The following is a 26,997-nucleotide window of genomic DNA, read 5'->3' on the forward strand; positions in this document are numbered from 1 at the left end:
AAATTTTCCACAAAAACGAAAAAAATATTTGTTTTTACCTCCTAACCGCCAGCAGCTCAGTAGCCGCCCCCCCACTCCACTCGCTGAGGCAGCCCCACACTTCATCCCCCATTTCGAACTGAGTCACCCCATGACCAACGTCGAGTACTACGCCTGAAATGATAGAACTCTTATTTACATGTAGCTGAAGTTTTTCTACAGTTTATAGAACGACTTTCAGAGTAATTTAAGTGATTATAATAATACTATCAATTTTAGCCTTTTGTTTAAACTCTAGCTCAAGTAGTTTAATGGGACATTTAATTCAATAAAATGTATATTTTTTTTTACATTAGACTAGCTGTTGCCCGCAGCTTCGTCCGCGTGGTCAAAATAAAAATTCGCACTAAACTCACATCGCTTATTTTATTTCCATGGGGGTAGAATAGACCAATATCCTTAACGAATGGCTACATCATGAAGTCTATTCGCTTGCCAAATTTTAGCCCGATCGGTCCAATAGTTTGGGGTGTGCTTGATATCTATTAAAAGCAAAACAAAGCAGAGGTGACTGTATGGCTTATCTCAGTCAGTCAGTCAGTTTTGCGTTTTATACAACAAAGAAAGATTAGGAAATATTGGAGAATATGTAAAAGACTCACCTGCAAACCCCCTCCCCACGGTGACATGTGACCTCGTGATAAGCGAACGCAAAGCGGACGCCCTGCCACGCAACACACCGCGGTCGGCCGCGCACACACTAAACGCTTGCACCCGCACTAACACCTCTCCAGGACCCGCACCTAGAGGCGAGGGAATTCACGAAACATGTACCAAGCAAAAATAACTATAAACTGCATTTGTTTTAATTTATGTAATGATGCAGTTGGCAATGGCGCTGGTGAGTCACGTGATGGTAAGCGACACACCACCACCACCGCTCTTTATGCACATTTAGATTAAAACATATATTTTTTAGGTTCAACGCATACCAACAAGATTATAAATAACGAAATACGATTACACGTTCTCATATAATTCTTAAATAAACTAAATGTAACCGCCTGCATGACATTTATTTTTCCTTTTCCTTTACTCGCGCCGAATGGAATGGATCGCTGATGAGTGATAGCTTCATTTATATTATATGTGTTAATTAAATTGGTGTTATCCATTAAATTGTTAAATAATTCATAAATCTACATAAAATTGTAACAAAGAAGTTTACATTTTTCAAGACAGCTCCAGATCAAAAATTAATACAATATTTAGACAAAATACTTACCATGTGACACAGCATCCTCAACAAGTATGACACTCTGATCGGGCTGTGTCTGAAGGGCTCTAGCGTGGGGCCCCGCAGGGCCTCTGTTTGCTGCCCGGAGCCCTACGACGATACCAGCGCTTCCACCCAATACGGCCCCGCACGCAAATATTATAATGCTGCGGCGCCATACTAAAAGGAATATGTTTTTTTTATATCAGCGTATTTTTATAACTCATGTATTTATATTTCGTTCCAAACCTGAGAATATGCAATATCTATGCCTTTTTAGGTATATTTCTGACTAGCTGCGCCCCGCGGTTTTACCCGCGTAAGTCCGTATCCCGTGGGTATATCGAGATAAAAAGTTGCCTATATGTTATTCCAGTTGTCCAGCTGTCTACGTACCAAATATCATTGCAATCGGTTCAGTAGTTTTTGCGTGAAAGAGCAATAAACATACACATCCTTACAAACTTTCGCATTTATAATATTTGTAGGATATTAGTAGGATAGTAGGATAATTGATTGAAATATGAAATTCCATTTCTTTTGTGCTGCAATAAATATGAAGTAAATAAATGAAGGATGAGGATAGAGTAACCAACCTCTATCCTTCAACAGAGTAACTAGCTCCTGGTACAACACAACTGGCGACAGGGGCGGAGCGCCCTCCCGTATCCGCTTGGCGGCCTCGCGCCCCCAGGCCACCGCCCTCTCCCGCCCCTCCAGTACTAGCTCGTTTTGCCAAACGTCTTGGATTATTTCGCGAATCTAAAAATTTTGTAAATATTATTTAATTGGAGAATATATAAATCCATTACATTTACAGTCCGCTAATAAGCTAAATTAATAAAGGTTGGTTAATTTAATAAATAAATGCATTTATTGTTATTTTGTTATTGAAAACATAATAATACAATATATGACTAAAGTTTTCAATTACTTTGAAGGGTAAGGATATAAAGATAAAAATTAAATTACCTTTTTTTTTCAGACAATAGAAAAAAAAATACATTTCTAAAAGAACTCGAAATAGGTACTGTGTATTTTTATTGTTGTTAAATCAATAATTTTAGTAAATTTGTGAAATGAAGCATCCAGTTACTTTAGTTAAGCAAAAAGTATTACTTTTTCATTTACCTAAGGTTAATTCAGTTAAATTTTGCTGAGTGATTTATTTACATACAAGCAATTACATACAAGGTTCCTTGCCAGCTCTTCTGTGTAGAAAGTAGTTTCTGAACTGGTGGTAAATAATTTAATTCCATTTAAAATCTCTCCAGCTCCTCGGCTGCTTCTCAGCTCCCCCGCTCACCATACGAAAATGTGGGGGAGTAGTACTTCCCATGCCGACTACCACATACATACAAATGGCATGTCTGTCACTCTGGTGTGAACAAAACAGCTTGATGAGTTACCTTTGCTAGTGCCTCAGCCGTTTGTTGGACCACACTTTCCAGTTTATTTTTTCCATTGTTTGCAGCTGACAGTGCGGCATCCTATAATATAAATTATGAACTGTTACAAGGACATTATTTTAATAAATCAATAATACATTTTCATTTAAAAGTAACATAGCTATAAAAATAATTCAGTAAATTCAATACAATACATATATACATACTTAATATATATAAAATATTTTCTTTCCACTGAAATAGTTAACTGATATAGAAAACCTGAACAGTTTTTATTCTAGTGGAATTTATGAGATAAAGCCTATCCTATGTACCTTATCAGCTATCTTGGTACAAATTACATCTAAATCGGTTAAGTGGTTTAGGTGTGAAGAAATTGCAGACAATAGTGTAACTTTTACATTTAAAATATGAGTAGGGATTTTGTTTCTTTCTATCTGTCTGTTCTTGTTGATCTCTTAACTTGTTGAAATGATTTTAACTGTATTTCACTGGGAGTTGATATAACAATTAACCTCATCATTTAAGATTATGCACATTAAATGTCAAATAATATAAAGATAGCTGTTATCTTGTCTGGTCTTACATGCATATCAGAGCAGCAAAGGCTGTAAACTATTAAATAAATTATTTTAATTAATGTAAATTATACAGTTAAACAAATGCTATGCACCAGGTTTTACTTTAATGTTTCATTAAAAATAACAGTTATATATCTAAATAATATATAAGGATAATTATTCCATAATCATAATTAAGTATAATAATACACATTGTTACAAAAAACTTCCTGTCAGAATCTAAACAACGATTTATTGGCAAATATTGTACCTGTTATATAAGCCCAGGGTCATATCGAATTGTGGCCAGCATTCTGCATTCAATGTCACTTATTAAAACAGGTGCACAGTAATGCATCAATTAAAACATCTTCACGTATTTAACCTAATTAACTACACTAAAAATAAATAAAAAAATCACCCGCCAATTTTGTTTACACAAAGTACTAGGGCAGCATAAGTTTCATAGAGTTACTTACATGTAACGCTCCGAATTTTTCACCAGCTCTATTCTTAAACTCATCCATATCAAACACAACACTCGGGGGAGGGTCGCCCTAAACCAAATAGACTATTAACTCATACCAAAATCATTCACAATTTAACCTTTGGCCGCAATCCATTTGAAATATTTTAATCTCAAAATAGATCATGATTGCATACATCATTATTTACTATAATGACATTGATAATAAAAGTATGTCCCTAAATCTGTAGCCGCTTCACTTCACGTTCTAGTATTTACACGGTTGCGGTGTAAAAAAATTCGTAAATCAAGTTAAAATCTTAAACAAACATAACCTAGAAACTAAAATATTAGGATTGAACCTTTGACAGCAACAGCTGACAATGACAGTGACATGGAATTTTTAAAAAACTATAGTGCATTTAAAATGGTTATAAATACAAAGATATTTGACAGGATTTTTGAAAGTGTAGATATTATAAAAAGTGAACTAGGTGTCTACTAAAAGCGAAGAGTGAAACTATCATTGAATGATTTTGATTGTCAATTGAAATAACAACAACGATACTTTTAAGTATGTATTTATCTATTATTCTGTATTTTTAACATTATTATATATCAATTGGTATAGTATTATCACCGCTATCTGCACTTTCATTTACATCTTGATTATTCAGTATTTTGTCGATCCACGCTTTACTGTAGGCAACCTGAGGAATAAATATAAAACAGTTTAATTACTATTAAAATATTTAATATTCACCTAAATTATATAAAAATACTTGTCATGTAAATAGTAGAATTAAATTATGAAAGAAATTATTATGATGAAAAAAATATTTCAATAATATATTACATGTAGAATAAATAGCTAGATGGTATAATTCAGTATAAGCATTTTGACGTGACAACGTCTTAAATTAGGTTGCGGCTCGGAGTCACTCATGAAAAAGTGTAACGCCCGGTAACGTTACGATGAGTCACCGAACTATGATCGGTCCGCCGCGCGCGCAGCACTAGAGAATTAGGCGCATTGAATCGGCGCGTGCTTGTGTCTCTGTCTCTGTCTTTCTCGAGCATTCTTGGCGTAATATTCATATCAATAAATATTATACCGAGAAAAAGACGTTGTCACGTAAAATCTTCGCCCGTAAAACCGACTTTACAGGCATCCATTTTTTAAATACAATAATAAGAAACAAATTGTGGATACCTTCGCATAAACGCCTGGTTTAGATTTTAATGCACATTCTTCAGTACCAGAGAAAAGAGCGATACCATGTAACGTGCCCGCTCGGTTGAGGCCGCTGAAATGAACAGCAGGGTCTCCCGTGTCACCCTGAGGCAAGAAAAGTAAAAAAATCATATAAAGTAAACGGGAATCCGAATTGACATTAGCTATAAGCTATCTTTATTTATGATAAAAATAAAAATTTTATTAAATTTACTTTCATAATTTTTGCGGAATTGCAATGTCAGTACTATAAGCGCATACCTTTATTTATTAGGTATGAAGTACATATACAAAATTATTTGAAATTATTTGTTCTGTTTTTTTTTACACCGGCAACACATCTCTATAGATTATAATAATTTGTATTCTAGTGTAACCTAACTAAACCAAAACTCACCGCGCACAAAGCGACCCCCTTCATTACACTCTGCAAGCACATGTGGTCGTGCTGCAATCTATAGTCGTTTCCATACATCCTCCTGCAGTCAGCCCGCGACATTTCCTTCACAATCATGCGGCGTAGCTCTTGGTTTTCGCCTTCGCGGATTTGTCCTGTCACCTGACAAATCAATATAAATTTACACATTGTTTGTCCGCGATGGACTCCTAAACTACTGACCCGATTTTAATAAAATTTGCACACCATGAAGAGTTTGATCCAACTTAAAAAATAGGGTAGTCTATATTATTTCAAATATGATTAATGACTACCCGGGCGGAGCCGGGGCGTGCAGCTAGTATCTTATATTTTAAAATTGATATGTTTGCGTTATGTATGTCATGATTGATTGTCGTGATTGTCGTGATGTTTTCATTTATAAAAAAAACTCATAGGTTAAACTGTTCCGAACGATTATAACTCTTACGAATATTTCTTGATAGTCAAGACTGAGGATAATTTATTCATGCGAATGTAATTTTTCGTATCTTTCGATCAAATCTTATGTTACTACATTTCTTCTATGAAATAAATAATACAAGGTACCTAATTTATAAGTGGATTTACATATTTTAAGGCAACTGTCACCTTGCGTATTTAATTTTTGAATTATCCCGCCATTCGGCCGACATTATGAACCGACCGGAACAACCGAACGAAGTATAGATTTAACGCGTTTTTATGACTTACCACGGATCCAAAGCCAGTGACGATTGTTTCCCCAAATAGGGATGGAAGGTCAGACCCAGTAGTCGCTACAGACACAACCTGTACTCTGCTACTTAACATAATTGGGATATTCATCTGTAATAATAACTTGTGCATTATGGTATTGTCAAATAGAACGTGTACTAAGCGCGCGAAAGAGTGCTTACCACAGAGTAAATAATATATGGCCTATAGTATTGTGTAATCTGTGCTATGACTAACCTGACGCCGCGCTATGACGTGTTGTGCTACGCGTTTCACCGTCAAACGGAGCGACAACGCCCTAACACGCGCCAAGTGTGTGTTCTATGTGATAAATCCATTAGCTAGTGCGTTGCACAACACAATTCGGCGTCAGGTTAGCGCTCTGATGCGCGCGGAGAACGTGTTCTATCTAATAAAACGTTTCCTTCTGACGATTTTTTGTTTAATTATCTATACAAAAGAATTAAACTTGCGTATGTACGTTGTGCGTATAATAATCGAGTTTTTAAAATGTTAATATTTTTGACAGTTTATTACAGTTCATCTACAAAATGACTGGACCAATTCCAATATAGCCAGATAGCTAGAAGTTAATTACTTTATTTTTAGGTAGGTATGCTTGTCGCGGACATATTTCAACCAGCTCCCTTGGCCCCTTCACTCAAGTGGCTAGACGGAACACAGTGGGGTTTTGGTCGGTAAGAATCCGACATAATCCACGGCTCTATGCAAGATTTCCCCACTATAAAAAAAAAGGTACTTATGCTCGCAGAAAACCATCGCGCGTTGAACTTAAAGTAATTCTTTTGCAGTTTATGTACGTGATCCCTGTATGCTATAGGCCATGTGTTACATATATACTGTGAGAGAAGCCAGGATGGATTGCTAGCATAGATAACGTTTTTCCATATATTTTTAAGGTAATTGCATATGCAAAATTATAATAAAAGTACCTTGATCATCGCCAGATTATGTTCAGGATAGTACTGATCGGTTCTATAATCTGGATGCCGTCTTATGTCAGTGACAGCCAGGATCCGGCCGCCAAAGTCGCGGAAAACGGATCCCATACGCACGGATACTTCTTCTTTCGATACACTGGATTAATTAATTAATATTTTATTGAATGGCAGAGAGTAAGAAAAATACAGATAAAGAATCAAAATAACTTGGTTTCTTATGAAAAACATGTTTCATATGCTACTAATAATATCTTGTATAAAATAAGATTGTATGTGAGAATGTATGGATGTTTGTTTCTCTTTTATACAAAAACCTTTGCTGGGATCTGTATCAAATGGGGCTTCATTTGAGCTGGATGCCACGCGAGTGAAGCCGCAGAGTTAGGTCTGGTTCGTTCCATAGGAGGATCCCTGCTATCGTGCTTTGTTTGGCCGCCGAGAAGGTTTTAGTGGGTAGATATCCCACATGCTCTACTTTTCCCCCAAAGGTAGAGTATCTTTTGAAGATTTCCCCTTCGTTAAAAAAAAAGAAAGGAAAAGATATCCATTAACTTACTAATCGAAACATTGCGCTGCGGTGAGCACCCATTGCTTGCCGACTATAGCACCCCCGCACCAATGTTTACCGTGTAACCTGCAATGTAAAGTGTAATGCGATATAATCGAATTCATATTTTTTAAACTTCTGAAATACGACTTTAAATCATTTTATTATTTATTTTATGTGAGACTCGCAACGCATTCAAATACGTAACTAAATGAATTGGTTCGGTACTTTTGCAGTTTTGATATAAGTAGAAACTGCTGTATAATTTCGAAACTGACGAACTTTAAAAAAACAGCCATTTGTTGTAAAAAGTAATGTTTTTTAGTATATTAAATTATCATAACCTAAAAAACTGCCGTACTTTGATGGGTCAACTATCCAGCTAGGTTATAAAAACACAATACCTTTGAAAAATGTATATATTTACAGTAAATTTTACAAATAACAAAATTTATGTACACACAAACAACCAAAAATTGGTTAAAACTATCAATATCTTATATAATAAGAGAACTACTTAAAACAACAGAACGCGTTGTAGCATTTCCTCATTGTCACAACGCGTCGTGTGCTTTTTCATTGCAGCCACAACACGAGTTTCGCGTTGTGGCTCTTCTATTATGACCTCAACGAGCTGTGAGCTATTCATTCGCTCAATAAACGTTTACGGCCTCTTAGCGAGACATATCTACGAGTAATTGTATCTTTGTTATGCTTTGACAACGTAATATCGTTAGTAATTATATACCGACCTACAATCTTATAAATGTGAGATCTAAACAACTTAAACAATAAATGCACTGGAAGATTTCGATATTGAAAGAAATCCGTAGACATAAAACTAAGAAAGTTTATTATGTCCTAACGGGTACCTAACTGAGCTGGTGGTTCGCCTGTTGTTAACCGATTACCACCACCCATGAACAATTTCAGAAACAGTCCTCTTCGAATGTGTTGCTTTTACGGGGTAAGGGATAAGGACAGTATTGATGGCAGGAAATAAGGAATGGATTAGGAACGGGAAGGGTATCGTGCAACACACAATGATAATAAGGAAACAGTAACAATTTCACATTGTTTTCTGTAGAGGTACCTTCCCTGGAGCCCATTTCATGCCGAAGCGTGCTGGACTCCCACATTCGAAACTTACAACTAATAAAGTTATACAAGTAACAAACATAATTACACAAATTCGATTAATATTTGATAACCACATTTCTAGTTTCGACCGCCTCCTTGGTACAGTGGTTAACGCGTGAGCTTAGAACCGAGGGGTCCTGGGTTCGATTCCTGGTGGGGACGCACAAAAAAAAAGTCTCGGCCTGGCAGGACACAGAAGGCTGATCACCTACTTGTCCATAAAGAAAATCGATCAGTGAAACAGATGTAAATCATCTGCCCCATACCCCACTAGGGGACACGGGACTTCACACACACATTTCCAGTGTTACTAGTTGATTCACAAGTCACTGCGGATTTGTTGCGAGAAGAAAAAATATACTTTTGATAAAAGACGCTTCTTCATGTTTTCCTCACAGTATTTACTTATTTATTTGTTGATCTAAATTTAAGATTTTTTACTTTATTTTAATGATCTTTCCTTTTCTTTCTCCTTTTGTTCATGTGTGGTTCTGTTTTTGTTTATCATCAACAAATGTTTTATTATTATCAATTGCTCATAAACAGTTCTCTTCATATCTCTCACCGTTCCACCAAGTTCTAAAATCGTTCCACACACTTTTTTCTTCTAAATTGCTGTTCATCATTTCACACAATCTACACGCGTTTAAGTGATCTGCCCCTCTGTAGATATAATGGTTACGCCATCGGAAAAACTCGTAGTATCGAGTTTTGTTGGCCATTATATCGAAAATGGTTTCTGCTAGTTTTACTGGACCTAGTTCTATAGCATCTAGGTAACTGCCTTCCGGTAGAAATCTGAAATATGATACATAATAAAATCATTAGTATGAAATGAAATAATTTTTTTCCACTTTCCATTTGTACAATATGTTGTTGCGTACCATAATTAAAACAGTGCTTACGCTACAGAGGTATAAAAAACAAGAATTACTTATAAAATTAAAGTATTGGATATTATAATAATCACAAAAGATTACGGAACTTGTTATTAAACATTTATCTTTTTCTATCCTACATTCTTTTAAGGTTATTTTACTTCACTACCCTTCGAGTTTGTTTATATCAATGACAAAAAAGGCTAACAGACATCTTCCAGTTAAGTAATCTTTTTTTTTTTTTGTCATAGCGGGCAGCTGAGCTGGTGGTTCGCCTGATGGTAAGCGATCACCACCGCCCATAAACATTCGCAAAGGTAGTACCTCTGTGAATGCGTTGCCCGCTTTTATGGGGTAAGGGAAAAGGAAAGGATTAACGACTGGAAAGAAGGAATGGACTAGGACGGGTGAGGAAAAGGAAACGGGCCTCCGGCTCCCCCACTCACCGTACGAAACACAGTGGCATGCCACTATTTCACGCCGGTTTTCTGTGGGGGTGTGGTACTTCCCCGGTGCGAGCTGGCCCAATTCGTACCGAAGCGTGCTCGACTCCCACAATAAATAATAATCTGGTGAAGTATCGAATGAATCCACAAATCACTCTAAATATAAGGTAATTTTTGAATGCAAAAATTCCATTAAATAACAATAGATAATTTTTGCTAGTCTAGGAAGTAGAAAAGATGGGCAGACCGGGGTTCACCCTGCATAGTTTCCCGGGCGATTTCCTGATTAAAAATTATACATAATTTTTCGGCTATCAAACTATATCTTTACAAATTTCATCTAAATCGGCTCAGTGGTTGACCCGTGCAGAAGAGATTGACAGATATACAGACAGATTACCCTGACATTTATAATATTAGTAGAGATATTCAAACGGAATAAAGTAGCGGAATTATGCACTTACCGTGAATAATCTGCACCTCCATACACTATAGGAACAGCGTAGTTATTTAACGCCGTCAGCAACTTCTCAGTCACGTAATCCTCAGCAAAGGAATTCTCGAAGGACAAGTAGAAATGATAATCGTCCTCAATCATCTTGAAGCACGAGTTGGATTCACTTAACGGACAACTAAGCGTACCACATCTACCATATATATCCACTGTCCAGCCAAATTTATTAAGCTCTTTGCTAAATTCTTCAACATATTCTTCTCTACGGCGTTTCGTAGAACAATGCGACACGAACCACGCAACCGCTTTTCTCTTCTTACTCAACTTAAGCTTTAATTCTTCATCCACAGGCTCCATCTCTTCAATCCATTTCATATCTATCGCTGGACCTACTAGATTTTCGTTTACATCGTAAATGCTAATATAACCCCACTGGAAATCGGAGTCCAATTTATATGTCCACGTCCAATTGAAGTAACCATCCAGATAATCGTTACAAGCTGGAAAGAAGTCAGGCGATTCCATTGCTCCAAAGATGTACTTCTGTGTGGGAGACCGGTCTTTTGGCAGCTGAAAAGTCCACATGTTCACGTCTCTTCCATTAAATGCTACGGCATCGAAGTCCCTTTGATCTAGAAAATAATTCTTGTCGTCTGTTACGAAGCAGTTTCGATATTTACATTTGTATTTGACGAAAACCGAATTGCCTTCTTCCATGTAATCGAAAGGCGCGCTAAAACGCCTCGTCCATTGTAAAATGTACTTTAACTCCCTGTGGTTTAGGTAGGATATGTCCTTTCTGTTAGCCCGAATGTCGTACAATCGATTGTGGTAAGTGTAAAACAAAATTGTAGCGTATATAATGAGGATTAGAATGAATATTCGAGTAAAATGACGCAGTGGGTATAGCAGAATCGACATGGTGGCCACTAGCGTCCTACTAATACTAACATTATCGATACTGATAAGATATGAAAGGTTTTTTTATCTTCGTACAGACTGTGAAACCGGTTTATTAATATAGATTGTGGTTATATCATTTGCCATAGTAAACTTATTAGAAATTAATTAAATTTAGATAGAAGTTGCTCTCTCCGTGAAACTGACTAAGGTCTTGGGCACGGAAAGTATGTTCAAAAACTTTCAGATATATCAATACAGAAGAATAAATTTTAACAGTATTAAATTTCAGAATAAATTTTTTCACTTTCTATTCCTATATTATCGGATTACGAAATAACATAGTAAATTAATAAAGTTGTTGTTGTATTCTCTCTACTGTACTTTTAAATTACCTGATCGATACAGTGTAGGGGTAATCTTCTAGACATACGAGTCCCATTTCGGTGGTGAGACGTTTTCGTCTCACGTGGGTCAGATCTTCCTCCATTTTAGGGGGGAATTCACATTCCATTTCCGTCCTGGATGTTGTAGAAGCTGAACCAGTGGAATAAGTTTTATTAATTTTAGTATTTTATTGTTTTAATTAAGGAAAATTAGTCTTGAAATAAACAATATTAAGTGCCTGTTCTTTTGTTGTTTTTTTTTTTCGTTATTTTAATATACTAAGTATATAACAGGTGATACAAAAATGCTTCTATAAGAAATCTGATTGAATAAATAAATGCTGGAGTTTGAGTTTTAGAAGTAAAACTATTTGTTAATATTGATTAAATATTATCAGATTTTATAGGCTATGTTGTATTGGATTATGTTAATTTAAAACAGCACTTCGAAATACACCGCCGTATTTACGTTTAAGTCAATGTAATACGGCGGGGTTTAAGTCGATGGGAATTCGACGTAACCCACGGCTCCTTCCCCGGGGGCCATGGGCATATTGTGCAAAATAAAACAAAGTTTTTATCTACTTTTGTGACTTTTGTAGTTGTTTGTAATTTTTTCACACAAAATCCACTGGACCGATTTCAAAAATTATCACACCATTAAAAAGCTGCAACTTCGCTGAGTGACATAGGCTATATATGTATCAATGGCGAAGCTGGAGCGTACAGCGAGATTTCTATAAATCTAATCTGTTCTTTTAAATTCCAAAACAAAAAATCACACCGTATAATATTACAACATGCAAAGATGACGCTGTTGGTACTTCTTAGTACTTACCACACTGCGCAAATTTTAATAAAGAAACACCCAGAAAAAATGCTTTCCATACAGACATTTTCTTACATTTTGAAGTTTGGTTTCCACTACGGTTTGGTTTTACACTCAACATTGCATAAGCCCTATTTATTGATAAGGTATGTTTGGAGTTTAGAACTATTGTTAGGGAGTAATTGTATACGTAAAAGCGTTTTATTGACATTACTACTGCTCGCTGAGCTGGTTACCAATAGCCAGTGTAAAAAGTCATTTCTTCGCCCTGCACGAGTTTCTAATACGTAGCGTATTACTTACTCTGTGATTTCTTTATTGGGTTCTTGCTTCTTAGACATTGTATACCTTGGAAACTAGTGCTAGGAGCGTAGCTGAAACTTACTACAAAACTACCGCTCATTTGAAACACTGCTTATACCTACATTTATCTCTTCTTCATCTCTATACCTAAATTCATACAAATTTATTTTTGTGTGAAAGAGTTACAAATACCTATCCCTCCATTTTTACAAACCACTTATAAATTGTATGTGACTGTAGGAATCGATTAATCAAATAAGTATTTTCAACTTACACCCGCGTAAATCCGTATCCCGTAAGAATATCGGCATAAAAAGTTGCCTATATGTTATTCCAATTGTCCAGCTATCTATGTACCAAATTTCATTGCAATTGGTTCAGTAGTTTTTGCGTAAAAGAGCAATAAACACACACAAATCCTTACAAACATTCGCATTTATAATATTAGTAGGATAGTGGGATGATGATGATGAAAGCATGGCTGATGCATGCATTACAGTCATTGGTACTACTGGTATTTAACTTCCATCATGATGAAGCGGATTTCATGAAGTATTAATAAATCTTGCTATTATTTAACGCCTTATCTAATTATGATAACAGCCTCTGTATAACTCAATATTAGCATAATCATCTCGAATGGTAGATAATTATTACATAAATATTTTATGTAATTGAGTAATCAGATACACGTTTACTCATCAAATAAGATATTTAGCTCACATTTCGTGTATAACCTTTCATTGAACCTGTTTCCAGTTTATCAAGCAAATTGTAATTTCTAGAGACTGCAAGAATTATTACGTTTTATAAGTCTAGTATGTATATTTATTCGTCTATGCGTGAGTTTGTCACTGAACTCCTCTTAAAGGGCTGGACCGGATTGAACGTAATTTCGTGTTCTTCAGGTGGATTGAATGGTATAAACTCACAATTCGAATGCGGGCGATGCCATGGGTTAAGCTATTATATCTTATATCTTTAAACGAGCAATTCTTGTATATATATATATATATATACATATATATGTAATTGGAATCTCGGAATCGGCTCCAACGATTTTCATGAAATTTAGTACATAGGGGGTTTCGGGGGCGATAAATCGATCTAGCTAGGAATCTTTTTTAGAAAATAGAAAATGTCATATTCGTGTTTTGCCGACTTAATCTTAATTTTTTACCAAATAGGAGGCGTTTGAGTAGACCCAATTTATTATGACTCTTCCTGACATCTAAACTAACAAATTCTCTCTTTGCTAGTTAAATTATTAGTTACTTAGATATACCTTTACACTAAACTCGTTTCCTATTATTTTCCGACATTGCATTGTCGTTTTTGCATTCAAAAGATTCAAACTTAAGGAGACATTCAGGCAACTGTAAAGTTCTTCAAATTTGCTCAATAAAATACGAATCATATTCAAAATATTAATCTTTATTAAAAATAGGTATCATAAATAGTAATATATATCTAGTTATATTAATAATAGAAGCTGAAATTGGCACTGGCTGTTTGTTTTAACGTTGTACTTAGATACGTAACAAAGATAAAATGTTTGTTCAAATAACAACAAATAAATGTTGTGAAAAAATGCGGCAAGATTTTCTTTTCTTTGTTCTCAAGAGTTCTCTTCGGTGGTTCATCATTACAGAACTCATTATCATCTTCATCACAAGGCATAGCTTCAAGTAAAAAAGCTTCAGCAATTTTAACCGAGTACAATAATATATAAGGAATAATCTCAAGCAATAGGCAGTAATATCAATTCTTTTTAGACACTACCGATTATATTAAGAGTATGTTTATCTTCAATATTGGTACATTTAAAATACAATCTCCCAATAATTGTCTTAAAATTACTTCTTTCTGCCATTCGCCAATTCGTCTCTAATCATTTCATCAGTCTTTCCCCTCGTCTCCGGAATCAAAATGGTAATTAAAACACCGAGAAAATTAAGAAAACCGAAGATAATGAATGTGTTGTGTATTCCAAAAGTGTCGGTGAGCGGTGCGTATGCGAAGAGTTGGGTGGCGACGGTTAACCAACCATAGGTTACTATGCAGCCCATGACTTTCGCTCGGGCCTGAAATAAAGATTATATTTTACGTCAACCTGATAGTTTATGATAGGTAAATATGAATTGATCTCTATATAAATATGAATTGATAACTCTATAGTTTCAATGGGAGTCGAGTATGCTTAGGCACGATTTGGGCCCGCACCGAGGAAGTACACACAGAAAACCGGCGTGAAACAGTTGAATGCTAATGCGTTTCGTACTTTATTCCTCACACTTACACGGTGATTCCTTCTTTCCAGTTGTCAATTCTTTCATTATCCCTTTCTCCTTAAAATCGGGCAGCGCATTTGCAGAGGCATTATGCGAATGTTCATGGGCGTTGGTGATCGCTTACCATCAGGCGAACCACCAGCTCAGTTGTCCGCTATGACATAAAAAAATCTCTGACCAAGCAGCAGTCTTCTTATGACAAGAACGAATTATTGTGTGTGTGTGTGTAGACACTATGGTGACTGGTAAGATATATGGTTACTCATAAAGAATCTGCCTTTTTGAACTTTATGACACGGAGTTTAAGGTGCAGTTTTCAATGAAATGCGTGCACTTACCTGAAAATTAAACATTTCCGTAGTTATTATATACGGTAAGGGCCTAACTCCCCCAGCGTAGAAGGCCACTGCAATGATCATACATGTAATTGGCAGCCAGGCCGGGATTGTATATCCGTAGGACTGTATCAGCATAGCCACACCCAACCCGGCGAGAGCCAGCGCTGATATGAGGTATGATCCCATTAGAAGAGGCTGGAAAGAGGATTAATTGTCCTTTTTATGGATAACTAGCTGCGCCCCGCGGTTTCACCCACGTAAATCCGTAACCCGTAGGAATATCGAGATAAAAAGTTGCCCATATGTTATTCCAGTTTTCCAGCTGTCTACGTACCAAATTTCATTGCAATCGGTTCAGTAGTATTTGCATGAAAGAGCAACAAACACACGCAAATCCTTCCAAACTTTCGCATTTATGATATTAGTAGGATTAGTAGGATATAATCAACACATGATAGATTACATCGTTAGCACACCAAGTTTTGTAAATTTCACTTAAAATTTGTTGATTATGGCGTGTAAGGATGTGAATAATGTACAAATTAATGTATAAACTTTTATTTATGCGATGCATAACAGTTTTTATTTTATTAAATCAAAACCGATCGCATTTCATAGATACAACATTGTAATCATTTCTCTCATTTCTCTTCTCTATTCTCATTCTTTATATTTTGTAAATAACAGTATTTCTCATTCAATAATTTACATAAGTTCTTGCTTACCTTTCGATCAAACCTCTCAGCGATGGCAGTAAATGCAAACGAAGCAACAATCATGATTATCGGAAAACTCAATGTTTGCAGCTCCGGACTGATTTCGAAATTACTTCCCGTTGACTCCAATATGGCCGACGCATATGTTATTATCGCAAAGGCACCGTTCCACGCATGTATTGTGAAGACAGAGAGCATTAATAATAGTCCACGACGCCATGCCTTATCTTGAACTAAGAACAAAATATTTATTAAAAGATGGCCGGTTATTTAGTCGTCTTTACGTATATTTTTGAGTGTTCTCTCCATATTGCGAGATAGGAAGTATTATGTTATCTATGACCTTACGTTATATTGTTTTTCTATATCTACACGTGCAGTCTATGGGCCAGACATGCTCGACAGTCTTACAACTCTCTTCGTGTCCAGTACAACAATGCGTTCCGGGTCTTAATGGGGCTGCTTCGTTATTGCAGCGCATCAGGAATGTTTGCAGAAGCTCGTAGAGACTGCTTTTATGCTACAATGTGAAAAAGATGCACATCCCTGGTGCGCCGTGTGCGGGCCAGCCCCAATGAGATCATGCGCTGTATAGCGAGCCGGCTTGACTGCTGGTATGTCAACCACTGCTGCAAACTATCTGCTTCCATTATAGCATTGTAGTAGTGGCTGGCATACCTAGCAGTCACAATTTATTTTATATAAGACATAATATACTAACATACTTGTTAAGAATTAATTGTTACTAACAAAATGGGTCTGAGTTAATCGAAATTAAATAAAAATAAAAAAATAAATAAATATATTACAACGAACACTCTACCCTGGCTTCGCCCATGGTACGTATATAGCCTTTGTGTAGCCTATATTACTCAGAGATCGAGTACCCATCCAACGGTGAAAGAATTTTGAAATCTTTCCACTAGTTCCTGAGATTAACGCGTTCAAACAAACTCTTCATCTATATGACATTAGTATAAATGCAGACTTATACAATGAAATCAGGCGAGAGTCGCTAGAATAAGAAGGTCTATTTAACCAACTTAATTAACATGGAAGTTTTGTGTATGGATAAACTCATACCTCAGCGTCGTGTGCAACATGACCTTATTGATGACATGGTTCCTTTTAAATATATTATGAACCCAATGGTTACCTTTAGATACCTATCAAATAAAATTGCTTTATATAATAGAAATAATTTATTCGGGTAACTACTTCGTTATTTCGTTACTACTGCCACAGATAACATAATACTGCTTCTTCATTATTCCTGCATGTCGTCCCGTTTTGTCCCCTTTACTTTGTCTCGATAATAATCCTACTACTATTATAAAGGCGAAAGTTTGTAAGTATGGATGTATGGATGTTTGTTACTCTTTCACGCAAAAACTACTGAACCGATTGCAATGAAATTTGGTACGTAGACAGCTGGACAACTGGAATAACATATAGGCAACTTTTTATCCTGATATTCCTACGGGATACGGACTTACGCGGGTGAAACCGCGGGGCGTAGCTAGTCTATTATCTATACTAATATTATAAAGAGGAAAACTTTGTTTGTTTGGTTGTAATGAATAGGCTCAAAAACTACTGGACCGATTTTAAAAATTCTTTCACCATTCGAAAGCTACATTATCCACGAGTAATATAGGCTATATTTTTTTTGGAAAAAAATAGGGTTCCGTAAAATATTTTCGGTTAACTGAAAAAAATCAACCAATGAAGTTACTTATTTTGCGTACGCTGCCTAAACTACAAAAGATAGAACCATAAAATGTTGGAATTAATTGTAGATCTTATAAATATCTACAAAAAAGTCCGCGACACACTATACCTATCTATGTCGAGTGAGGCACAACAACCAAATTTTTATTTAAAAATCTTGAATTTTTTTGGACTACATTTCAACGCGTTTATTTTACTCATGCTATTAATCTTTATCAAAATAAATTATTTCATCAATAAGTACAGTTTATGTTGATAATATTTGGTCTTTGAATGATTAAAATTGGACGTTTCGTTTTAAAGTTGAGGTGAAATTAAAATATTACGTTTTCCGCTGCACGGCCCGTTGCGAAATGGGCGTCGATAAACTGCTTTCGCGTGAAAGAGCATCTTACAAACATCCATATGTTCATCCATACCTAAAAACTTTCACGTTTATAATCTTAGCAGGATCTGGCTGTACACGTACCACGGGCGAAGCCGGGGCGGACCGCTAGTAATTTATATTTTACTCACATATTGCTTTCAAGTCAACCTTGGGCAGATTGCTAAACGTCTCTTCTTGATTTTGCATGTACTCTATTTCAGTTTTAACTTCTTTATCGTCTGTTTTCCGACCTCTGAGAAAGGCAATAGCCCTGTAGGCTTCCTGAAAATAATAATCGTTATTCCGAGAGAAATTATTGATAAGGACATTTATTCAGATTTTAATTTTTTTTTTTAGTTTTGTAGTATTCACATGCTTTATAAATGGGAGTTTTTTTTTAAAGAGAAGAAAAAAAAAATCACGAGGTGGGATTCGAACCCTCGTTATTTCGCTGAATCGTGGCAACTCGGCCTATGTGCGGTATGTGTATCTATTTTTTTTTTTGCATCTCTTATATATACTTACATCTATTTTTCCACGTTTAACTAAAAAGGCAGGAGATTCAGGGGCCTTCAATATTAACACTCCCATAGCTAAAGGAAACGCTAAGTATATCCACAGCACTGTGAAGTAATCGAAGTATGCGCCAATCAAGTACATTGCCAGGAAACCTAGGTTCTGCATCAGGACCGATAGGGACCCTAGGATGCCTATAAGATTATCCTGACTCATTTCGCGAATGTAGACTGGCGTGACAGCGAAAATACCAGAAGCAGATATTCCAGCCGCCACTCTTGCTATCGCAAGAGCTGTTAAATTTGGTATCATGATTCGGATAACGATCGATAGCTGGAAACAATTTCATATCCATTATTTATTTGTGTGAATGAAGACTAAAGTTGTTACAATGGGACGCTGTGACAGTTTTGAATATTCTATTTTTTAGGCTATACGCGATATTGATAAATGCTTTGTTACTAGCCACTAAAGCATTAAAAGTACACTAGGTTGCAGTGCCTATATTTTTCCTCATAGGAGGTCTGACCAACAGTGGACATGTATGTGGACTGATGATGACGATAATTTTTTAAATATTATTTGCAAATGGCCACAAATATCCGATAAATATTAGATACTATAGACAAGACATCGCGCACATAATAATTATCAAATTTAATCGACAAATTAAGTGATGTCAGCGCTGGTCTACCTTCTCCCCTTCTACCATTCTCCATTTGAAATTTTATAATTGTTTTATAGAATAAATTTGAGTATCACTTCTCTATGTTTCAGGTATGTGGTACAATAACAATATAGGTAAGCTTCTTCTCTTCATACTCACAATGGTTGGAATGGTAATGGAGAAGACTATCCATTTTCTACCAAATCTATCTGCTAATAAGGAATGTATTGGCACGAAAAGAGCTGAAGAGAAGCAGCTGATGCTAGCCAATAATGATATTTCCTGGTTTGATACTGGGGCTCCTAGAGGTGAGTCTATAGCTTGTAGTTTCTTCGTTGTGGGAGATATCCATGCTGCTTCCAGGCCGTAGATCATGAAGCCCATACTAGCTGAAGATTGAAATTTAATATTTCACATAATATTTTAGTCCGAAAACTTAATATTTTTTTATTTTTACTAGTTGGTCACCCCGGCTTCGCTCCTAATATTTATAATTTTCAAACAATAATTTTTGAAATCGGCCGAGCAGTTATTGCGTGAAAACATTACAGACATAACTAATCTATCCTCTCTATAACTGTATATATATTTTAGAAATATAGATATATCTATAATTAAGAATTTATTTGTAACTGTTCATGATTTATTATCGCAAATTTAACAACTGCCCATAAATAAAATAGCTCAATATTGCAATATTTAAATATTAACAGTTCAAAAACTTAAATTATAATTGTCCGAGCGCCTTAATTTTTAATAAATATTTAATAAATCGTCTCGTCTCGGTATAACAGGATTTATAATATAGTATTACTAAAATAAATGCAGTACATAATATTAATTTATCTTGAAATTCATTGATTTTTTTTGTAGATTAAAAAAAATTTTGTCGTCCTCCGGTTCAATTTAAATTCCTTTTACGAATGAGAAATACTTAAAGAACAGAAATTCCTTTTACGATTTATTAAGTATCTACCTATTTCAAATTTGGAATCTATCTATAGGATTAAATCTAATGAGTTTCATTTATTCTTTTGTCAAAGTCATGGTGGGTTCATCTAACCCTACTATTTATTATTAAAACTTATCAAGACTTTAGGATATAATCACAAATTAAAAAAACAAATTCCATTAAATACCTATTAAAACAAATATCCATTGCCAATACGTATGACCAGTAGTATTCTGTTGCACCACCATTTTTAATAGAACACTTATTTATTTTACATTTTACTTCAATTGACAGCGAAACACTGAATAGACTGTATAAATAACTACATTTCTTAAAGCTACCTTATCAGATGGTTGTTTCATTGTATTAAATGTTTATTCTCAAATACATTTAATTATCTGTTTATATAAGTTTTAATTGTTTGTTGTCTGTTTAGATATGGCAATCTATCACAAGATCAGATGTTATTTTAATGCTTATTGTATAAAGAATAGTAATTTAGTTTACGCGAATTTAGCACAATAATGATTCAGTTGGCAGCCTGTGGTATTAGGAGCTATTAATGGGATATTTCTTGTCTTGGAGATATAACTATGTTTTTTCTAAGATGTGTTATTTAAAATATTTTTTTTCATGTCATCATAGGCATTACAGCTAGTGGGTCGCCTGATGGCGCTATACCACCGCCCATGAACATTTGAAGAGGCGTAAGGTCGTTCGCAGATCTTACGCCCCTGCAAATGGATTGTCGACATTTAATGGCCTCTCCACATCAAGAAAGGATTGACGAGAGAGATAAAGGGAAGGAAAGGGAAGGGTAAAGTATAGGATACGGGCTTCCGGACACTCCATTTACTACGTTTAAGTAGTTGATTTTTTTATGATTTTGACAAACGCTGGCGGCGAATGTTCCATGCAGTTTTTATTCTAGTCGGAAAGTGCTATTATTTAATATACAGAAAACATTAATTCCGCCAGCGTAGTCTAAGGAAAAACCGGAATAAATCACGTTCGCGCAGGTTTTTTGGGATAAAACCCACGTCGACAATCTTTCTCAGGTCTCAAAATATCTTAGTAAAAAATTATATCAGATTGCTTTAGGCGTGAAGAGATACTTTAACTCTATCTATTTTCACAATATTAGAGACACAGATATGATCCTATACTATACTAATAATATTAGTAAGGATTATATTGAATGTAGTTTTTTCTATACCTATAGAGTTCTATATGGTAGGTACTAATAAAAATACAATAGTAATATGAAAACAATTTTTATTTATTTATGAAAAAATACAAAATCTTATCCGTCCTCCTCTCGTCCACCAATATCTGATAGCTTCTAAAATTATATATTAATGTGACTTTTTAACGATCGCGACGGATACAACGTTGCCAGGTCTACGATCCTAGAGAGTATTTAGTAATCCTACTAATATTATAACTGCGAAAGTTTGTAAGGATGTGTGTGTGTGTTTGTTGCTCTTTCCCGCAAAAACTACTGAACCGATTGCAGTGAAATTTGGTATGTAGATGGCTGGACAACTGGAATAACACATAGGTAACTTTTTATCCCGATATTCTTACGGGATTCAGACTTACGCGGGTGAAACCGTGGGGCGCAGCTAGTATTATAATAATAATCCATCATCCATCTCTATCTACCGTGTAAAAATAATTGATTTCACATGCAAAATTTCCAAGCATAATTTCCCGAGTTATAAGAGAGTACCAGTCACCCTATATAAAATAACTAATATAAAATCCTTTAAGTTTCTAGCAGAATTGAATCAAGCCAGAACCGTGTATTCTCCTGCGAAACTCTAGTGAATAATGTAGGACTGGGATGAACGAGACACGTGTCAGAAATCCATCCAGAAGTAACACCCCACAGCGTATCATCAGATATTATTGGAGCTCCGACGTCAGGCTGTAATAGAAGTAATTAGGGCTTTGAAATGTATAATGGTCAAATATGAGATGCGATTTAAATTGTGCACGTCTTTTTGTTGTTTATGGGTTTTTTTCGTTATTAGTATATGCAGAACTATAAATTCCATGGAGCATAACACCATTGGCAGGACACTGACAATCCTACTAATATTATAAATGCGAAAGCTTGTAAAGATGTGTGTGTGTTTGTTGCTCTTTCACGCAAAACTAATGAACCGATTGCAATGAAATTAAATGGTACGTAAAATGTAAAATGTACGTAAAATGGTACGTAGACAGCTGGACAACTGGAATAACATATAGGCAACTTTTTATCCCGATATTCCTACGGGATACGGACTTACGCGGGTGAAACCGCGGGGCGCAGCTAGTATTTGATAAATTCAATTCCCGCCTATTAACTGATTTTTTATTTATTCCTTTAATATTTTTAATGAGTTATAAAAGTATTGTTTATTAAAAAGTAGAGTTGGTTTATTGTTTTAACGCGCTATAATCAGGAACTACTAAGTATATCGATTTCAAATATTCTTTCACCGTTATTTACATACCTACCTCTGAGTACCTACTAAGTTATATAATAATTTATGGGCCACCGCCAAAACATAAAATGTACAGCATTTTTCTAATATCAACATTATAAATAAACAAATTTTTCACGTTTCTTCACGTCTCGTCTTTCACGCTAAAACGGCTTATGGATTCAAGATTAAATTCGACTCAAATAACATATGATTTTTAGTATTGTTAATTTAAATTATGTCCACATTTGAACATTATATGCAGCATTCATGCTGTAGACAAAGATAATAGATGACAGACGTTTTCGTGTTATCATTTTTTATTAATAGTCATAACTATTTAAAATTGAACTTCAATCTCATATCATGTCGTTAAACAAATCCTACTAATCCTACTCATATCCTACTAATAATATAAATGCGAAAGTGTGTAGGGATGTGTGTGTGTTTGTTGCTCTTTCACGCAAAGACTACTGAACCGATTACAATGAAATATTGTACGTAGACAGTTGGAATAACATAAAGTCAACTTTCTATCCCGATATTCCTAAGGGATACGTACTTACGCGGGTGAACCGCGGGGCATCAGACACAACATTAATTAAACTAGTTCTTACAATACATGGGCTGTGGTGTGTCACAATTGGTTCCAAACATGAAGTAGAATGTTCCAGACTTTTATTCGACGCTGAAAGCATTCTGTAGCATTTCTTCCACGGGATCAGCTTTTGTGTGGACACTCGCATGCTGTTGTGTTTTAATCTTTCTTTCGCCGATGCTGGTAGCACTTGGCCGTTGACCTGTTGTTTGAGAAAGGTATGAATCTGTAGGAGTTAGCTGTGCTGTGGTATAAAGGTGGAGATTATGTTTTAAATTAAAAGCATCATATACAGATAGCCCCGGGAAATCCTAATGTTAAAATATTGATAACTGGAAAGAAGGAAGACTGAGGAGGGTGAGGAAAAGGAAACGGACCTACGGCTCCCCCACTCACCGTGCTGGTCTGTATGAAATTTGATATACGCGGGTTGCTACTATCATACCATAAAATTAGGCATTTCAATTTACTTACAATCAGCCTTGGCCAGTACGTCGTGTAGAACTTTCCAGAAACATTTTCCACCGCTGACGATATAGCTATTGGTTTCATGTGCTCATTGAACGTCACGGGCTGAGCTAGTCTCAGTAATGCAATGTCGTATTGAGGTTCCTTATACACGTATAAGGGATGAACTTCAACAGCTTTTAGAGCTACTAAGATTCCACTTTTCTTGCAATTCACTGAGCCAAGGCGCGCTCGAAATAGTTTGATGGATTCGCGGACGCTGCAACAAATAATGATATATTTTTTTTTTTTTTATGTCATGGTCGTCAATGGAGCTGGTGGGTCGCCTGATGGAAAGCGCTACCACCGCCCATGACCATTTGAAGAGGCGTAAGGTCTATTGCGGACCTTTCGCCTCTACAAATGGATTGCCGACTTTAATTGGGAAGGGATTAGGAAAGGATTGATGAGAGGAAAAAAGAAAAGGACTGGAAAGGGTAAGGAAAAGGATATGGGCCTCCGGCTCCCCCACTCACCGTACGAAACACAATAGCAAGCTATTATTTCACGCCGGTTTTCTGTGGGGGTGTGGTACTTCCCCGGTGCGAGCTGGCCCAATTCGTGCCGAAGCGTGCTCGACTCCCACAATAGATATTAATACATAATAATATTTATTACATACCAATTTAAATAGGACCATTCAAAGGCACAATTTGTAAACCAGACTTTTTAATAAAAAAAAATAAAAACATCAAAATCGGTTAAAGGGAAGTGTGGTGTCCCTTATTGGGGTATACATCTGTTTATAGACATACATTTTTTTGTGAGCCCCCACCGGGAATCGAACCCAGGACCTCTCGCCTTTAAGCTCACGCGTTAACCACTGTACAAAGGAGGAATCAAAATCGGTAACCCTGTCGACCTGAGATAAAAAACACATAAATCACAGTCGAATAGAGAATCTCCCTATCTGTTGTAGTCGGTTGAAAGATATTTAGGTAATTAAGATTGATAAGCAGGCCTTCTCATTTTTAATAGTCAGCTTGTGCTTTGTATATTATATGCGATGATTTCATGAATTGCAGTTTCCTTAGCTTTAAATTGATAAGTCTTTTTATGCTTTTCACAAAATGATTCTCATTTCCTATAGCAAATAAACTTATCACATGCGTTAATACCAAAACAATTATCTAGTTTTCAAATTTGTTGTGACTTGAATGTTGGCGTTACTTAAATCGTGACTCTAATATTTAACTACGTCTAAAACTACACGGAATTAATGTAACTCATAACAAAAAGGAGGAGACTTTAGCTGATAGGTGTGTCCAGAAAGATTGTGACATCATTTACTATTTCTCATTAGATATGCGGATCCACAGCTTAATAAAGGACTCCCATAACTTCTTGAGCAAGCTTTTCCTGGGTTATTTTATACACTTTCAGTCGTTTTACGCCCTCGTCCGTGGGTAAACGAAAATATGCCATTAGAAAACTTTCAAAACTTACTTGTAGAAATCTCCAGCAGCTGTCAGTATCCACTTGGAATCGACGAGGGCACCAGACGCGTAGTGCGACTGTTTCTTCTGAATTGAGACGGAGAACGGGTAACTGGAGTTCCTTATGATTTGGCTATTCATGACCTTTGGTTGATTGTTTATAACTGAAGAATGTAAAATAAATAATATAATTTTTTTTATGTTGAACATTTGACCGCCTCCTTGGTACAGTGGTTAACGCGTGATCGTAGAACCGAGGGGGTCCAGAGTTCGATTCCCGGTGGGGACGCACAAAAAATTTCCCTGTCTGGCAGGACACAGAAGGCTGAGTACATACATGTCTGTCATACTTGTCTCTTGTACTGTAATACTCTTGTAATATACTCTTAGATGCCCTGCTAGAAATCTGATTCATTACAGTTTTGTATAGACTAGGTTTCATTACTTTGTTTTGTACTGTTTGTTTACACAATTGTAAATATATTTTTAAGGCATTGCACATAAACATTTCGTACTCATAATGCTCTACAGACATTAAATCATTTTAAACATCTCATGAAAAACTCTAACACAATGAATTGTACAGAATGTGGAATGGTGGAAGATTTAGAAATTAAAAACTTTTTAACGGATTTTACACGCTATTTATTCATTATATTATTAACCCGACGTTTCGAACACTTTACAGCGAGCGTGGTCACGGGGAGACCGAGTTGTTTATTTCTAAATATATAATACTCGCGTAAAATCAAACACAAGAAAATACTATGGTGGAGGATGTTTATCATATTTTGATGGAGTGTGTCCGGAATGATGTAGAACGAACGAGAAAACTACCTTCTGATTATGCCAAGAAAGTAGGCTTTTGTAATAGCTGTCTAGAATTTCCGATGTCGGACGGTCCTAGGACGCTATATAGACTAGCCAAAATGTATATATAATAATTCATTGTGGACATACGGAGCAACATAATTAGTTCCTGACTAAGCTTCTTAAATAAAGATTAAAAAAGAAAAAAAAAATGCGCTACAGACGTGATTTATAGGGACTTACCATTATCCTTCTTAACACTAATTGTCTCCTTCCTTATGACTCTCTTCGGCTTTGCCCAAATACTACTATTGAACACTTCATTGCTCTCAGAGTCTACTGATGCGCTTGCATTGCTGTTTTCATTACTTTCATCGTCATAATTTTCAGCATTTATTTGAGATACAATAATTAAAATAACACAGCCGCCACCTAAGTAATTCATTTTAACCCAATCTAATACAAAATTACCAATATCACAAGCACATTACGTGTATAGAAAAGTTAAGAAGCGCGCTCTTTCGAGTCAAATCATTATAGATATATTAATTCAAAGGTGATATACAGGTGTTAAATAGAAATGAGATCAAAATAAGAGAATATCAATGTCGTCCAAATAAAAAAAACAGAGTATTGACTGCATTGTGTTTCTGGAAATAAAACAACTGAAGAAGCATTGTTCTAATTTGTTTT

At 35.7% G+C, this 26,997-nt stretch overlaps 3 protein-coding genes across 3 annotated transcripts in view; all 3 read right to left on the reverse strand.

Moving 5' to 3' along the window:
* Positions 1–4,044, reverse strand: part of LOC119836976 (reticulon-4-interacting protein 1, mitochondrial-like) — a 9,063-nt gene extending 5,019 nt beyond the window's left edge. The window contains exons 1-6 of the mRNA XM_038362450.1: positions 3,704–4,044; positions 2,665–2,745; positions 1,852–2,017; positions 1,265–1,435; positions 642–782; positions 39–153 (exon numbers count right to left, since the gene is read on the reverse strand). Of these exons, the coding sequence (XP_038218378.1) occupies positions 39–153; positions 642–782; positions 1,265–1,435; positions 1,852–2,017; positions 2,665–2,745; positions 3,704–3,751 (722 nt within the window). The 5' untranslated portion in view covers positions 3,752–4,044. The remainder of the gene's footprint in view (positions 1–38; positions 154–641; positions 783–1,264; positions 1,436–1,851; positions 2,018–2,664; positions 2,746–3,703) is intronic.
* A 243-nt stretch (positions 4,045–4,287) lies between these two features.
* LOC119837145 (transmembrane protease serine 11D-like) lies at positions 4,288–19,911 on the reverse strand. The gene is made up of 10 exons (XM_038362666.1): positions 19,687–19,911; positions 18,870–19,193; positions 18,494–18,626; positions 11,779–11,920; positions 7,575–7,652; positions 7,010–7,154; positions 6,054–6,167; positions 5,322–5,483; positions 4,904–5,029; positions 4,288–4,400 (listed from the first exon to the last, which is right to left on the reverse strand). The coding sequence occupies exons 1-10, from the start codon at positions 19,909–19,911 to the stop codon at positions 4,302–4,304; spliced, it is 1,548 nt and encodes a 515-aa protein (XP_038218594.1). The 3' UTR covers positions 4,288–4,301.
* Positions 19,912–22,144: 2,233 nt separating this feature from the next.
* Positions 22,145–26,749, reverse strand: LOC119837146 (trypsin-like). The gene is made up of 5 exons (XM_038362667.1): positions 26,548–26,749; positions 25,505–25,658; positions 24,026–24,278; positions 23,571–23,753; positions 22,145–22,409 (listed from the first exon to the last, which is right to left on the reverse strand). Exons 1-5 carry the CDS (start codon positions 26,747–26,749, stop codon positions 22,248–22,250), a joined length of 954 nt encoding a protein of 317 aa, XP_038218595.1. The 3' UTR covers positions 22,145–22,247.
* Between the last annotated feature and the right edge of the window lie 248 nt (positions 26,750–26,997).

Source organism: Zerene cesonia, chromosome 26 (genome assembly GCF_012273895.1).
Source record: "Zerene cesonia ecotype Mississippi chromosome 26, Zerene_cesonia_1.1, whole genome shotgun sequence".
NCBI classification, from domain to species: Eukaryota; Metazoa; Arthropoda; class Insecta; order Lepidoptera; family Pieridae; genus Zerene; species Zerene cesonia.

Bases quoted from the DNA above. Each gene is read 5' to 3' on its own strand.
- LOC119837145 (XM_038362666.1), bottom strand. From the start codon at position 19,911: ATGGGCTTCATGATCTACGGCCTGGAAGCAGCATGGATATCTCCCACA. The intron at 7,155-7,574 runs GTAAGTTAATGG...TAATTAATCCAG, and splicing joins GCAGCGCAATGTTTCGATTA to TGTATCGAAAGAAGAAGTAT. The intron at 6,168-7,009 runs GTACTTTTATTA...TTATTATTACAG, and splicing joins ATAATCTGGCGATGATCAAG to ATGAATATCCCAATTATGTT.
- LOC119837146 (XM_038362667.1), bottom strand. From the start codon at position 26,749: ATGAATTACTTAGGTGGCGGCTGTGTTATTTTAATTATTGTATCTCAA. The intron at 23,754-24,025 runs GTAAGTAAATTG...CTCAAACAACAG, and splicing joins CGTACTGGCCAAGGCTGATT to GTCAACGGCCAAGTGCTACC. The intron at 22,410-23,570 runs GTAAGAACTAGT...CTTCTATTACAG, and splicing joins CACACCACAGCCCATGTATT to CCTGACGTCGGAGCTCCAAT.